Raw genomic sequence first — 16,797 nt, 5'->3', positions numbered from 1 at the left:
GGCCCCAAAATAATCTCGTTCTCGATATCGGCTCGGTGACGGTGCAGTGGACAAACGACCTTAAGCTACATAAAATATCGGACATCGTCTATTCTTATTATGCATTGGCCATAATTATCAATATTTTTCAAATATATCCATATACTTCAAATAACACAGTTAAAAAAGTGGCAGTGAATTCTAGACGATTGCACAAAATAAAATTAAGACTAAAACATCTAGTTTCAATACTGCCAGCATCATTAGTGTATAGCTAAGACCTAATAGGTATAAGCTAGATCTAGTTGTGTCCAAACCAGTAACAAATCCAATATTTGCTTTCTTTTTTATAAAATCTGATTCAGCCCTATACTTGAGAAAAGTAGAAGATTTATTCACCATATTCGAGGCACACTAGAAGTACAGTGTTAGTAATAGGATTTTGAATAAATTTTTCCCTGTCGCTTTATGGTTAATATTGTTAGTTAGTGTAAATATTTTTTTATATCTCACACCTGGGCACAGGTTTTGCGCCATAACAGAGAGTTCTAAAGGGTTCTTTCTTGTGTTAGGATAAGCAAAGGAGAGTTGTTGGCTCTTTGCAGTAAAATTACCCGGCCGGGTAAGACTTTGCAATTTAAAAAAATAACTAAACCTAGCTTATACCAGGTACGCTAGCACACAAGCGTAACTAACATCACAATCTAGAAATCAAACGAGAAATCTCTTCGTTATCTAGGGGGTTCTACATCAGCTTTAACCAAGAAAGTCTTCTGGCACCGATGTCTGCACGGCTCCTCAACATCATAAAAACACACACTCCTATTCGAAAACACTTTACCCTTACAATCTACTGAGGAACCTAAATTCCTTGGCAACGTCTTTGACTTCTTATAATCAAAATCACTCTTCAAACAGTAATCATAAAGTAGTTTTGGACCTTCATCAAAGTATTTGCTATAGTACCCATCACAGTCTTCAAAAGACACACTTTTGGATAAAGTGTCCAAGTGGCAGATATGCGGCTGGTAGGAACCCTCGGGGCACGTTCGAGGTTCCCGCGGGTACTCGTACCCCCAGGAGTCGGGGGGAGTTGGGGCCCACGGAGGGGGCCCCAAAGGTCATCCTCAGCGAATCGGTTTGGAGACTATGATGACGTCGGGCGCTGATCGAGTGGTCTCTGTGCTGATGGGTCGGCGGTCTTGCAGTTTCTTTTCTGTAAGTAAAATTATTTCTTATTTCTTAAGATCCTATAGGCAATTTGCATCGCTGTAACATGGATTAAAAGGTTATGAACGGTATCTTCAATTTCTTTGTACCGTCATCACCATTGCAAAAGGACCGGGATTCTACATGAATCCAATCACTGACGCGTTGCCAATGCCGAAGTATAAGCTGGTCGCCTCACATGTAAATAAGCAGACATTCAGAGAACCCGAAGAAACTTAGAAATACAAAAGAAATACTTAGAGGGGTATTACCTCTACGGATTCTATTTTTTTTTACTCACTTCCAACCGTCTACCGAGACTACAAGAACTTCTGATTTTGAAACTACTGAGCAAAATATGTTAAGGATGAGATTATGCAGCAAAGAAATTCTAGTTATATACTTACGTGGTTTCTCCGGATGAGGAGTAACCTGCCTCAGTAGCTCGATGGTGATCTCAGAGGTATTGGTAGCTGGAGCAGGTGGTGAAGGTCTGACGATAGTGGCTCCGGAGTATCCGAAGGTCGAGAATCCTCTGCTGTTTGTGGTACCAGAACCTGCGAGAATTATTTGACAATCACCGATTGGAATTGAGAATTTTTGCAAGCATGTGGTATGAATTGTTTCGAACGTCAAATCAAATCAATTTTTTTTATTCAAAATAGGTTCTTTACAGATCACTTTTTGAATGTCAATACAACTATCACCACTTCACAAGGTGTTTCGTTATGGAGAAGAAGCGGCGAAAGAAACTCCATAACACACCTCTTTTAAAAAAAAGTATTTTACAATGACAAACTTAATGTAATGGTACATGTGGAGCTGGAGCTACTTCAGACCATACGGTTTTGTCAGTCAAATAATCGCTTAGTTAAAATCGCAAATTTATAATCAGCTTCAAATAAGGACCTAGTGTTTGTGCCTTTCATTTGTACTGACTGCAATCAACCTTAAAAAAGACTGCAATATCCCTTCCTAAGATTGACGACAGATGCGTTGCTACACTCAAGATGAAGTTGATATGCCTGATATAAGTGTTACTGGATTAAGTATCAATACTTAAACTTCGACATTCCCAGCTATCTACTTGGTTGCTTTTGTACTATTATCAACTTCAAAAAGAGACAATTTAGTCCCATCATCGTCTATAAATACGCCACTATCCCTGAGGACTAAGTTAGAACTTTCATAAAAGTGTATATGCCACACTCCACTTCAAAGCAGTCACTATATTTCCAGTATGAGACAGAAATAGATGTGACGTAGGGGCTTAAAACCACCCCTATGGTTCTCATAGGGGTCGTAAACGGGCTATAAATATTGCATGTACCTGGAAATCTAACTAAGAATATAGTTCAGCAATATTGTCAGACATATTCTGGTTGGAATATATTTTGTGTTATTGCAAAGATATATATTTACAGTTAGAATAGACCTGATAACGAAAGGTGTCATCCACAACATATTACCTATTAGTAATAAGTTAGAAACATATGTGAAATATCAATTAATCCAAAGTGGTGTTAGGTGAGAAGACAAGTGAGTTTTTTCTAAGTAAAGGGGTAGCAAAGGATCTTGTAGTCCACCTAATGTTAAGTGAATACTGCCAATGAACATCTATAACCAACCCCAGATAAGTCCTACTTGAGGTCGGTCACAGATGTGTTGTTACCCCTGACGACTAAGTAGGATCGCCTCGGATAAGTATATCAAATCAAATCAAATTTAATGTGGAACATGGGTACATGGTACAAACAAAGTATTTTGAGTACAACATACTCCCGCCACAGGTGGGCATACAATAATTGTGCAATAAATATATTGGATATTTTGTTTAAAAATCTTGACAAATTCTACTCTATAACCCTATGTAACTATATTTAGTGTCTTTGTATTCTACACTTTGTAATGTAGCCCGCTTGACAAGGAATGCGGTGTGACATCAAACTATAGCAATATCACAGAGTTATACTGAGTATTGTGGTAAATATTGCACAATATTATGAGATACAGATAGTAACTGGATGCTTACATGATTAGAGCTTGAAAATACACAAAACGTGCTTACAGTTTAAACGCAACACAATCAGATAATATTGCTCGTTATATTGACATTAATTAGAGAATTTTCAAATATATAAATTTCGCGAAGATTGCACAAGGAACAAATATTCAAGTAACACAATTCTAAAGTTCGTTGTTGTTCTTGACTTTTCTTCAATCGCGTCAACATTGTGAGCAAGTTGGGGAGGAGAAACATCGTCAAAACACGAGATTGCTTGTCGAACACACATGCAAATTTGTGTAACTTTGAAGGAGTTAAGCATAATGTGTTTTTTGTTCAATACAGATGTTTAAATATTTAATATACTTATATATATTTTTCAGCTAGAAATGTATACAAATCTTGTTTGTTACACGCAGCATAATCAGGCAACATTGCTTGTTGTATTTACATCAATTAGCGAATTTTTAAACGCATTTACGCGAAGATTGAACAAGCAACAAATATTGAAGCAACACAATTGACAAGTTCGTTGTTGTTCTTCATGACTTTTCAACAATTGCGTCAACATTGCCCGAGCAAGTTGGGCGGACAAACATCGTCAAAACACTAGATTGCTTGTATTCGTATAACTTTTAAGGAGTTAATCTAACTTTTAAGGAGGTTGGATCCGTATGACACAATCATCATTAACCCATTACTGTTATATTACCTAGCACTTTTTTTTCGTTTACCAGGGGGAAACCTTCAAAAGGTACCCTATGCCGTGGGAACGAACGCACATGTGGGATTCTTATTGCACCCAAAACCCCCCGTGGTCGTCCTCGGCGCTGCGTAGAGGACTCCGGAATCTCCAGAGGAACGCAACTTGAGAACTCTTAGTGCGTTGTCCCATCGGGCTCCACCCAGGTGAGCGTGTTTCTCGCCACACCGTCTGGTGTGCACGACGGTATGCGACCACACATACTGCCGCCCTTCTCAGAGTCGCTGTCCGGGTGGTTCGAGCTCCCACTCTTGCCGCCCGCAACCCCGGAAGCCCCTTTTAGTCCCCTCTTACAATAGGCAGGGGATACCGTAGCCCTATTCCCACCACGCTGGCCTAGTGCAAAGAGGAAACTCGACCTTGTAGTGGAATTATAATAGGTTGACGACAAGTCCTACGTAACGTTTCAACGAATTAAATATTTAATGATTGTAAGACAAACTAAACAATAAAAGCCTTACACTATTCAATAATCCTGGCATTAAGTCTCTGTCTATTTCCGACCGCAAACATGAACTTTTCAAACATCTACATCAATATTTGCTGGTTCAAACAGCCGTACCAATCACAAAACGGACTTATGAATTATTGCTGAAGTTATCTATAGTCCCGCTATTTCTATTTCGTTTGCCAAGTTGGTTGTTTTGTCAAAATATGACGTCACAAGCCATTGAACACGTTGTTGTTCTAATGTAGCTTTTATAACTGACGACGGCAATCCTTTATTATATTGGCTAGGCCTATGTTCTACTTTTAAAAAGTTGTTCTAATGTTGCTTTTTTAATTGACGATGGCAATTCGTCATCATATTGACTAGGCTATACGTTCTATTTAAAAAAAAGTTTGTTCTAATTTGCTTATATGACCATTTACTTTTTTAACAATATTTGCTAGGCTCTATGTTCTACTTTTAAAAGTTGATGTTCTAATGTTAGTATTATAACTGACGTTAGCAATCATTCATTATATTGGCTATACTATACTTTCTAATTTAAAGAAGTTATTTGTTTTATGTTACATGGAAGACTGTAGCAAATAAGCTTGCAGTCCACCAGATGAAGATGTCCATGGACAGATGTGGATGGATAGATCCTTCAAGCTGATCACGGATGCGATGTCACTCCTATGGACTAACATTGTCGTCTTAAATGGAAGTCAGCCGGCATCCACACCTTCCACCAAAAAGCAAGTACTTCACCCTAAAATAACTGTACTACCTTCGCAGTCACGAAAAATTACAATTTTTTATTGGCGTTGATTACAGATGTCTATGAGCGATTGCCATTTACTACCATGTGGACTACACGCTCGTTTGCTATCTAAATAAACATAAGACCTTAAAATAACTCTTACCATCAGAACTGGGCGCAGTTTCAGTCTGGAACAGACTTTCTCTAGTCTGACATCCAGATTCCTTCGTATCAGGCACATTGACAGACGCATCACGTATCTGCTTCTTCTCTTCACTCTCTTTACTCTTACTTCTTATCGACTCTTCTTTTTTACTAAGATCACTCTTCCTTGTTCTCCCGTTTCTTTCGATTCGTACTTCTTCTGGGTCGACGGGACCACGGTCTACGTCTCTTCTCCAGGGCTCGTCTTCTAAATCAAGATGGGTTTCGTGGATGAAGTCAGAGTCGATGCTAGTGGGCTAAGGAGAAGAAAATGTATTGTATTATTTACATATAAAGCCCGCTCCACATTCTCGCGAGAACGCGAGTTCGTATTGGCTCCACATTCTCGTTTCTCGTGTTTTTCACACGTTCTCCCGAGAATGTGGGGCAGTCTTAACAAATAACCAAAACCCCATCCGGATTAGATGAGTATTTTTTGAGAAAATCACGCACATACACGTATACATACACACTAACATACAAAGCGGACGAGTACAGAATGTCCTTTTATGAAGTCACATAATAATAAAAAAAATGATAGCACTTAAGTATAGTTGAGTGGGATGAGGTTTTAAAAGAAGGCATCATGCATGCTTTCATCAAAATTATAATTACAAGCATTATCGAGAAATTCGTCATTATTTGCTATAATGGTAACATCAACAGTAATACCGTATGGTCTGAGTATTGATTTGTTATGAAAAGCCATAGATTAGTAAAGACACTTCGCCGCCTTGAAATTCAATAAAGCCACAAACGGCTTAGTAAGTTATTTTTTTGAATTCTTGACAAATAAGTTTTTATTTAGAGATTTTTAGAGAAAAATTACGAATAAATAACTAATACTGCGTAATTTTCATAATAAATAAATAATTATTTCAAATATTTTAGGGACATTTTAGCGCGGAGACGTGGCAAAACTTTTTTACGCAACTATTTCAATTCTCAAAACTGGTTACATTTTCTTGTTAGGAGTGAGTAATCTTTACTAATCTATGTGAAAAGCATTAGTCTTCTACGGCAAGTCTTTTTTGAGAGTGAGAGGGGTGAGCATTAATTTTTTGAAAATAATGTTTTTCAGAGATCTGAGTATGTAGTGAAACAATGGACATGCACTATCGTGATAATTATTCTATGGTCTATATTCCGAACATAACCTCTCATTATGATTCTTTGTAATTTGATAGATTTCTGCGGTTACCTCAGAAAAGACAATCATTCTGTAGTGAAATCATAATATTTGTAGCATAATCATAATGATCCAACATTATTTTTCTTCAATTTTATTTGGTACTCACCCGTACTTTCTGCTGCGAGAACTTTCTCTGCTGCTTGAACATTTCGTTGGTATGGTTGTCTCTTTCCAAGCTGGCTCGGGGCTCGCTGTCCCTGCCCAGACGTTTCGCGTCCAACGTCAGTCGGCTGTCCACGAGGCTGTCTAGCCTGTCTTCGCAGGACTGCTTTATGTGCTCCTGTTAGTTTGAGGAAATTAAACACTAGTGGCATAGACAAAGATTCAATTGTATAGTAGCTATAGATTGGTATAATCTATAGTATAGATGGTGATATAATCTATAGTAATATATTTAATCTACTTGGGAATAGTAAGCTTGAACCGCCCGAGGTTGCCGTGCCCGGGGTTATATTTCTTGAATTTGCCGCCTTCTAAGAATAGGTTGGCGTAACAAAAAGTTTTGTGTAAAAATAAGTTCCTATTTATTTTTACAGAGTAACATTTTATAAAGGCAATTTGAAATTTAAATAGCTTTTAAAAATACAGTTAAAAGGTCTTAATATTTGCCGCCCTTAATGTGCAAAAGTTAAATCAAAATACACATTAAATTTGCCGCCCCTACTACCGCTCGGAACATGCCATACTAATCAATACTAATTTAATATACGTCTATTTTTGAAAATAATTCCATTTCAAGATGTATGTCTAAATCAAACATATACATACTAAGCTAAGAAAAGCATGTTAATAAGGCTTTCAGGGTATGTGTTAATAAGGTATTCGTGTATATGATACGAGTATCACTCTATCCACTATTCGACTCCACATTAGCTCTACGGATAGGGCCACTAATGGCTTCCTAAAACTTCCGGTCGACATTACTTTTATCTTATTAACTGTTCCCTTGGTAGTCTCACGCCCTGGGCAGTCCCTGTCGTGTCAGCACTACGTGTATTGGCAGGGTATCTATTGTAAGGTTCTTCTGTTACTTTATCTTATTCAGATTTTCAATGAGTGTTTGTGTAAGAATGTTTAAACGAAATTTAGTAAGACAACGTTATTGCTTTATTTTATTTTTGCCTTACTGTACACTTACCAGGAGGTTTTACGTTTTGACAAATATGACTGTTTTGGTATTTGTTTACGTATTGGCCCATACTATTTCCAAGTTCTGACACAATCCGCTAGGGGCGCTGATTGGAAATTATATGGGCAAATACGTAAACAAATACCAAAACAGTCATATTTGTCAAAACGTAAAAACTTCTGGTAAGGGTACTACAGGGTAAGTATACAGTGTAGCACTGTTATGTACTAAGAAGGGTATGGAAGATATTCGCATTTAGAGTACAACATCAACTTTAAATAAGATTCCTGTTTTATTTGGATTCGGTGAATTTGAAGACAGTTACGTGAACGATGATAGAATACGGTCGAACCGTAAGGAAGGTACAATTACGGCACCTATTTCTACTATGAAGCTGTTATTACATTTTTTTATAATATAGGAGTAGCAGACGAGCTTAACCACTTGATGGTAAGTGGCTACTGTCACCTATGGACATCTGTTATCAACCCCAGATTGGATTATATATTTCTAACTCAGTTTGACCACAGATGCGCCGCTACCCCTGAGGACTAAGCTGGAACGCCTCGGAAAATATGTCTCCCAAGGTTTTGTTGGAATGGTGTGGATGCCGACTAACTTCCATATGAGGAGACCATTTTAGTCCTGAGTAAGGACAACGTATCTATGATCAGCCTTAGATAGAACTCATGTTCTATATGGAACTGCCGATCGATGACAACTTACCATCCGATGAATTGCGTGATCTTTTAAAAGTAATTTAAAATAACTAACCTTGATAATTTTGTGGTCCTGGTAGAGTTTCCTGATGCACTTGAAGAGGAAGACGAAGCTCATCCCGGAGAGAATCAGGGAGAAGATCACCAGGATCACCAGGATATGGGGCTGATTGATGGTGGATTCCGTTTCTTTCTGAGGAGTTGGAGGTTAGAAGAATTGGACGTTATTTCAATAGTCATTTAATTGTTATGGTAAACATAGATCTTGCGTTGCGATTGCCTGATTGAAATCGCCCTCTCTATCTGGGGGTCCGAGGTTCAAATCCCAGACACGCCTTCACGACACCTTTTATTTATAATATAGAAGAAGTAAACGCGCGCGCACGTTAGTAGCTACTGCCATGGATATCTGTAATTAATCCCAGATCGACTTCTACCCGAAGTCGACCATACAAGCGTTGATACCCCTAAGTAATTAGTTTCAACCCCTGAGATAATTATCCCTTACACCCGGAACATAGTAGTGCTTAACACTGCTGTTATTTTCAGAAAAAGGTACGGCGGTAGTATTTCCGGAGTCTAACTACAAAGGGTTCTACTACCACGACGACCCGCGTCGTGGAGCGGTCACCATATCGGTGTGACGCGCAGTGGGTCCCGGGTTCGATCCCCGGTTAGACAGATAATCTAAATGATGAATTTAGGTGTCTGTTTCTGGGTCTGGGTGTTTGTGTATTTATTTGTCTCTGTGTGTTCATGGCATCCACGATACAGGGAATCCTAGTATGGGGCTGTGAGTGTAGAAAGCGTTTGTTTATTTAGCACCAAACTGACTCACACCTAATAGATAACAAACTAAATCTAAATTAAATACCGTCTTTTTCTTAACTAAGTAATTTATATAAATAGTCCTTTTAGACACATAAACACAAAATAATTATAGCCAAGTTGCAAAGGTTTTTGTTGCATTCAGGCAGTCTGCACTTTGCTCAAATGAATGTGCTCATTAGAAATGAATTAGGTATCATTTACTAGAATAGTGCACAAACATCGTTAGGAAAGCAGTCATGAGATTTATCAATAATGTTTTCAAAGGAGTTGGTTATGTGTGTGTAGTCTTCTTTCTTTTTTTGTTTACGAGGGGGAATCCTTCAAAAGGTACCCTATGCCGTGGGAGCGGCACGGGGTTATGTGGGATCCTTACCGCATTAAAACCCCCCCCGGTGGCCGTCCTCAGCGTTTGGTGGAGAACTCCGGGATCTCCAACGGAACACAACCGGAGTCCTCCTAACGCGATGCCCTTCTATCGGGCTCTGCCCTGGGGGGAGCAATTTACCCTCCTCTCACATCCCTTGGTGATTACAGCGATATGCGACCACACAAACCGCTGTCCTTCCCGGGGTCACTAGCCGGGCGGTTCGAGCTCCCACTCTTGCCGCCCGCAACCCCGGAAGACCCTTTTAGTCGCCTCTTACGACAGACAGAGGATAGCGTAGCCCTATTCTGGTCCTGGAACTACAGGGACACCGCGCCGGTGGGCGTTATCTACGCCCGCGGCGACTCCTCCTCCGAGCGGGTTCAGCGCGCTCCCTAACTCGCTCGGCGTCTTCCTTCGCGGCTGACTATGTCGCAGAAGGTGATCATGCAATCCCAGGCTTCGCAGCGCTGAACCATCGCCCCAACAATGACCGCTGGAGACAGGTTCGGTCCCACTTTTGACACGAGATGTGTTTGTAGTCTACCGTTAGTTTAAGGAAAGAAGACGCTTTTTTACGCGTATTACGTAGGTGCCATGGACACACCCAAAGACGATACATAAACACCCAGACTCAGAACAGATATCCAAATTCATTCAGATACCTGTCTGGCCGGGGATCGAACCTGGAACCCTTTGCGCGTCAGTACGGTACGGTGACTGCTCCGGCACGCGGGTTGTCAAATTGTTTGTTGTTGTTGTTGACGAAGTTTGTTTTTGTTGTTGACGGTCGCTGTCATCTCCTATAAAGTCTAGTAGGGAAAACACTTTTCTCGTGGAGTTTAGGGATTGAATCCCGGCACGAATCTATGATGTTTCATTATGTACGTATTACAAATTAATTATCACTTGCTTTGATGTTGAAGGAAAATATTGCGAAGAAATCTCACAAATTACTTATTCAAAAAAAAGTTTTTAATTGTGAAACCAACTAATCCACACTTGTTCAGCGATAAATTATAACCTAATCTTTTTGACTCTGAGAATACACCCATGCACAGCACTGAAACAATAGGTAAACTAAAACGTTTTCTAAATCCAAAACATCGTTAAAAGAATCTTTCAAATTCTCTCGACTTTCTTTCGACGAAAACGTTTTCTAAATCCAAAACAGCGTTAAAAGAATCTCTCAAATTCTCTCGACTTTCTTTCGATAATATACTTTCGATAATATTCGATATTACTCATGAATACATATAAAACTGTTCGTTTGTCCGGCTTACGATCAATTCGAAAGTGGTCATGACGAAGTCGCAAAAGTACAGACTGGATAAGTTTTATGGTTATGAGTAATAGAGATAAACTTCTCGTATAAAAATGTTACCCGGCTTCAAACCCTGGATGTTTGGTACAAGTGATAAGCGGTAAGCGTGCTCGGGACTTTTAGGAAAACAGTAACAAAAATTGTTTGAAACTGATGGAAATTATTTTGTTGAAAAAACTATAGTCAACTTTTCATAATATATTCGAGGCCACGTCAAAGTTATATACTACAGGTGGACACGACCTGTTAATAATACATTCTCTCAGCAGCCAGACCGTGGTATTTAAGATTTCTTTAATAAATAACTGTTTTCGCTAACAATATTTTGTGAACTGCATGCGTTGCTTCTTCCGTATTATAAAAAGTTCTAGTATTATTTTGATTTGATTTTTGACCTCTTATTGAAAAAGTTTCTATTGACTAAAGCCATTAATCAATTAGCCAATTAATCAATCCATCCATATTTTCCAAAGATCGAAAAATATCAATGTCTAGTACACAGACGTGTATTTGTGTCTAGTATGAAGAAATTGTCAACTGTCAACTTTAAGCAAAACATTGAAGGTTAATAATTGTAAGAGGCGTAAGACATTACCAGCTTGTACCCGTACAAGCATTCTTCCGTTTCCGCTTCTATTTGAACAGAGCTTTAGCGGAATTAATATATTTACTCAAAGGAAATGGACATGCCTCATAATTTGATTCATGTTATCGACTGATTTCCTTCATATTATGTTTATCAGTTCATCACTTAAGATCTCTCACTGGCGAAAATATGGGAGAAGCGGGAAAGATAAGATTAGTTTCCTACCTGAGGTCAGCCACAGATGCGCCGTAACCCCTTAGGACTAAGCTGGAATGTCTCGTAAAAGTATGTCTCCCTTACCACACCCTTCAAACCAGAACACAGCAGCGCTTAACACTGTTATGAGGCAGATATAGGTGCGGCGGCGGTGCCGCCGGAGTCTAACCACAGAGGGTTCTACCACCTTTATCTTTAGGTAGAACATGTTATATACGAGGTTGGTCACAATAGTTTATGGAGACGGAGACTATTTACTTGGTGGATTGCAACCTCGCTTGCTACATCAATTTCATTATTACTTGCCACATCAATTTAATTTTATATCGTAAACGAGCTTTTGCCCGCGGCTTCGCTCGCGTTACAAAGTAATATTTTCATCCCCTTGGGGGTAGAATTTATCAAAATCCTTTCTTAGCGGATGCCTACGTCATAACATCTACCTGCATGCCAAATTTCAGCCTGAACCGTCGAGCGGTTTGGGCTGTGCGTTGATAGATCACTATGTCAGTCCTTTGAGTTATATATATCGAAAATTACCGGAATCCACAGCATAAAGTAACGTTAATACTTACTGAGCAAAATTCAGGTTCCTGATCAGTCTTCAGCCTGCAGTGTGCTGTATCCTTGCACTTGAGGTCAGCGGATATGCAGGTGTTGTCTTCGCAGTCAAACTCTGTCTCCGTGTCGCAATGGTCTGGGTTCAAGAATAAAACAATAATTAATATCTTCATTAATATAAGTTGTAATGATTTTTTGGCTATGACTTTGGATTCGGACACCTTCTGAAAAAAAAATGGTAGACAAAACTTGCGGCATCGGCTATGGCGTCAGACATAATGGCGAAATTTTGGGCGAACTTTTCTTGCAAACTCAGGTATTAAACACTCTATTATGAATGCTAGTCTATTTATTATATTATGTATTAATTAGACATTAGCGGAGAATTATTAAGACTGACTGATTTCATTGTAATTGCGAAATTACCGTAATTGGGTACATTAATATTGTCATTCACTTATATCGATTTTCATATGTCATTATAAGCCTTTAATTTAAAAGTAAGCTTTTGTCAGGCTTTGGCTTTGGCTTGGGCCAAAGTTTGTGGTTATAGCCGATAATTTTTTCGGTTTCGGCCAGTAATTTACTTTCGGATACCCTACCTATATTAAACACAAAAAAATACAAGTGCCATCTATGTTATTAAAAATAAAGCAATAAATTTGGTTTAGTACATAATTCCGAAATCGGCGCTCAATATATTTTTTCGATCATGAGGCAAAGCGCGTGATGTGTAGTAGTGTGAACTAATTAGTGCTGTTTTTAGAATTATGCATTAAACCTACATTGCAACTAGTCGCATGCAATGTTTGAACCATGTCGGCCGCATCGCGAAATAATCGCTGGACGTGCATAAAAATACACGATGAATAAATAACCCCTTACCTTTGGGAAATCCGTAAAATTTTACCATAATTAAAATTATTTAAAGCTAAATAACCTCTCTTCCTATGGGAAGTCGGTTAAAAATTGAACACAATTTACCATTAGCCTTAGTAGGGTCCAACGTCCTGAACGCCGTATACGTAGCGGAGAAGTAGGATCCTTTGCCGGTATTAGACGTATACATCCTTATGTACATGATGTTGCCCTTGTCTCCCTTCCCCCCTTCACCCTTCGTCGTGATCGAGTTGGCCACCGACCCGCAGAAATGGCCTAACCTGATGAAAAATCTTATTTATATATCTTATACATACATATTGTTTGGTAACTTTAGTGACGGATTTTTCATATTAAGACCTTAATTATAACGTTTGATTTGTCAACCAGTTTTTGGGACATTATGGCCAAGTTTTGTACGGTTCAAAATTTTAGACCAAAACCCTTTTTTATTTTTATGACGTTGAAGTATCAAACGGGCATGCATTTCACCAGTTGGTACTTAAAAAAAAAAAACAATTTTCAACTAGAATACATCACTATTTCCGTAGAAAGGTATATAAAGTTACCAAAAGACACTCCAATTTTCATCATCATCATCAACCCATTACCTCACTCAACCTCAACCTCAGAATGACAACGAAGATTTAATTTTATTTGCGTATAATTATGTAGATATATTCCAGAGGCTTTTATTAAAAACATGTTTTGCAAGCTTATCTTATCATTAGTCTCGCGTAGCCAAGTCGCTACGGCATCTTATACAAGAGCCAGCAAAATATCTTCCTTAATCAAATCCGTGATGGAAGGAGGGTGGGTTTGTTCATAAATTGTTTACGTGGAGCGATTTGACCTACTCCTGACCCTTGGGTCCACATTCTCGTAGTTACAAGAAATAGGTTTGGGTTCGTGCAAGCCTGTTTATGTATTTAAAGTGAAATAGAAGCTAGATGATTGGTTCTTAGATTTGTTTTGCTTAACATTTTTCGTTACTCAAAAATGTATTTATTAGTTAGCAGGGTTATTTCTAGCTTCAAATACTTCTTGCGTTTCAGTGGCCTATTGTGGATGGTCGGCTGATTTACATATGAGGTAAATATCTTAGTCCCTATACATAATTTCTCGTGTCACAATGTTAGTTACCGTACTCCTCCGAGACGGCTTTACCGATTTTCACCAAATTTTATATACATATTCAGTGGGTCTGAGAATCGGCTACTATCTATTTTTCATACCCCTAAGTGATAAGGGTTGTTCACCCTTAACATTTTTTTTATTTATATGGCAACACAACGTTTGCCGGGTCAACTAGTATTCTATATGAATTTGGTTAGAGACATCCAAGGGCAGTACCACTTAACATGAGGCGGACAGCATGCCCGTATCCTACTGTAATCTTATAAAAAAAGTAAGGCAGCATTACCTCACCCTAAGACCAAAAACAGCACAATAATACAACAAAAGGCAAACATGGGCATAAAGATAATTTCAGGTCATTTAGATAGAACATTTCACCAAGAGGCATAAGATATCTAGACACGCGGTAGTGTATCAGTCAAGTTCTAGAAAAAAGAACTGGTATGTTATTATACGAAATATTTAGTGTTACTTTTGATCCCCTAATAACTCAAAATTTATTTAACCTACATTATATTATTCGTATATGAAGATGACTTACATTGCTTCCTGCTCTAATATATATCCAAAAACTTGTATAACATTGTCCTCACATTCATTTGGCTTCTGTAAGGCGTACTGGGTGAAATTGAGGAAAATCTGGAAATAAAAAACAAGCATGATTATAAAATAAAACCCTGCATGCGTTAACAAAAGAAGAAAATATGTAAATTACACAGAACAGTTTATAAAACAGAAACATATTTACATTAAAAAATCAACGAGTTAAAAAGATGTAAATCATTCGTAATCGACTCGAAAAAGTAATTTAAAGAATTTGTCAATTTTACATCAGTATTGAAAAATAATTGTGCATAGCTTCGCGACATTTCATTTTAATGATCTGAAAGTTAAGGTAAATTAACTAGAACAAGTAATAAACCTTCTAAATCCTTTTCGCATGATTTAAATCACAAGGCAACAAACATCTGATCTTTTGCGAAATTTTAAATAAAAAAAAATGGCGAAAACTTATGTGCCACCTTATTACTTACTTTTAAAAACTAGTTCTTATGTTGGTCTATTGTTATGTTGGTGGATTGTAGTTATGTTGGTCTATTGTTGTTATGTTGTTAGTTACCTTTGTATTCTCAGCAGTTTTGATGGTCCATAGAACATCAAGAGCGTGGTTTTCACTTCTTTTGAGGCAGTCGGAGTCAATCTTGCGGGAATCTATGATTCCATACAACGGACCCTCGGCGTCGTGGTAACATGATGGTGGGATACGGTCTGTGAAGGAAAGTGACTTAGAATTTGGAGAAATATTGGAAAATTGTTGTAAGGTTCTTAAACACTTTGAATTAAGTTGTGACACAGGTCTAATTACTCAAAAGACGAAAAGTAGTATAAGTAGTGTGATGCGACCAATGCAATCCACCTTGATGGTAAGTGGCTACTGCCTATAATCAACCCCAGATAGGATTAGATATTCCCACCTGAGGTCGGCCACAGATGCGCCGCTACCCCTGAGGACTAAGCTGGAACGTCTCGGAAAAGTCTGTCTCCCTTACCATACGCTTCAAACCAGAACACAGCAGCGCTATGAGGCAGAAATAGGTGTGGCGGTGATGCACTGGAGTCGAACTACAAAGGGCTACCAACTTCAAAAGTACCACCATCGTACCAATGTCGATTACTGATGCGTTGCTGCCTTAAACTAAGTAGGAACTACATAATATTACTTTTTATAAGATTGATGTAGCAATTGAACGGTGGTGTACAATGTATGCTACATGATGATGAGTCGCCTAGGGACATCTGTGATCAACTCCATATTGAAAAGATTTTGTCAGATGCCACTCCTGAGCCTTAAGATGGTCGCCTCACCCTAGAAATAGTGGGGCGATGTTACCTCTCTTGTTAAATAGTACTGGTTCTACCATTCTTCAAATATCATGGCACAATTCTAAGGTATACTTACGGCTGTTAGTCCCAGATTCTATAAATGCGATGTTAATATGGAAGCCTTCGTATTCTATCGTTTCATCAGATTTGAACTTCAGCCAAGCGTGAGGTCCTGACGTGGTGATCTGCCGCGGGAAAGTCTCCCCGCAGACCTTGTCCAAGCTCTTGGCATACCCCATTAACCCATCCCGAATCTGGTGAGAGAGTTATTAGCTCAGAAAAGTATTATAAGGTTAATGTTATGCCAAGGACTCCTGTTAGATGTTACAGAGGCTGGTATTCATAACAAGGACCGAGTAGAATATCAGAATTTCACTATTGTATGTTCCATGATAAGGTATAGACTTACCGAATAGCACTTACTTTCAATTGCTATTTGCGGTACTGCGGTGCACTAATTAACCCGATTAAAAAAAAATACTATAGCAATTTTATTTATTACAAGATCCTTGATTGCTTGATTACTCCTTAAGCAATTGTTATCATTCGCGAAAATAAAAAAAAATCAATCAAATGGTTTTGATATTGCTGCTGTCAGCTAATAATTGAGGACTTTAAATAATTG

General features: G+C 38.5%; 1 protein-coding gene across 1 annotated transcript in view; it reads right to left on the bottom strand.

Annotated features, from left to right (window-relative positions):
• Nucleotides 1-522: 522 nt before the first annotated feature.
• Nucleotides 523-16,797, bottom strand: part of Neto (Neuropilin and tolloid-like) — a 51,563-nt gene continuing 35,288 nt past the window's right edge. The window contains exons 4-13 of the mRNA XM_073092049.1: nucleotides 16,249-16,426; nucleotides 15,409-15,557; nucleotides 14,830-14,927; nucleotides 13,257-13,432; nucleotides 12,287-12,408; nucleotides 8,446-8,583; nucleotides 6,649-6,822; nucleotides 5,310-5,607; nucleotides 1,596-1,745; nucleotides 523-1,195 (exon numbers count right to left, since the gene is read on the bottom strand). Of these exons, the coding sequence (XP_072948150.1) occupies nucleotides 1,107-1,195; nucleotides 1,596-1,745; nucleotides 5,310-5,607; nucleotides 6,649-6,822; nucleotides 8,446-8,583; nucleotides 12,287-12,408; nucleotides 13,257-13,432; nucleotides 14,830-14,927; nucleotides 15,409-15,557; nucleotides 16,249-16,426 (1,572 nt within the window). The 3' untranslated portion in view covers nucleotides 523-1,106. The remainder of the gene's footprint in view (nucleotides 1,196-1,595; nucleotides 1,746-5,309; nucleotides 5,608-6,648; nucleotides 6,823-8,445; nucleotides 8,584-12,286; nucleotides 12,409-13,256; nucleotides 13,433-14,829; nucleotides 14,928-15,408; nucleotides 15,558-16,248; nucleotides 16,427-16,797) is intronic.

Source organism: Epargyreus clarus, unplaced genomic scaffold (genome assembly GCF_041222505.1).
Source record: "Epargyreus clarus isolate Ecla_fem2 unplaced genomic scaffold, WU_Ecla_fem_2.2 ptg000035l, whole genome shotgun sequence".
Lineage (NCBI taxonomy): Eukaryota > Metazoa > Arthropoda > Insecta > Lepidoptera > Hesperiidae > Epargyreus > Epargyreus clarus.
The sequence above is the reverse complement of the archived record's forward strand: the minus strand, read 5'-3'. Positions and strand labels throughout refer to the sequence as shown.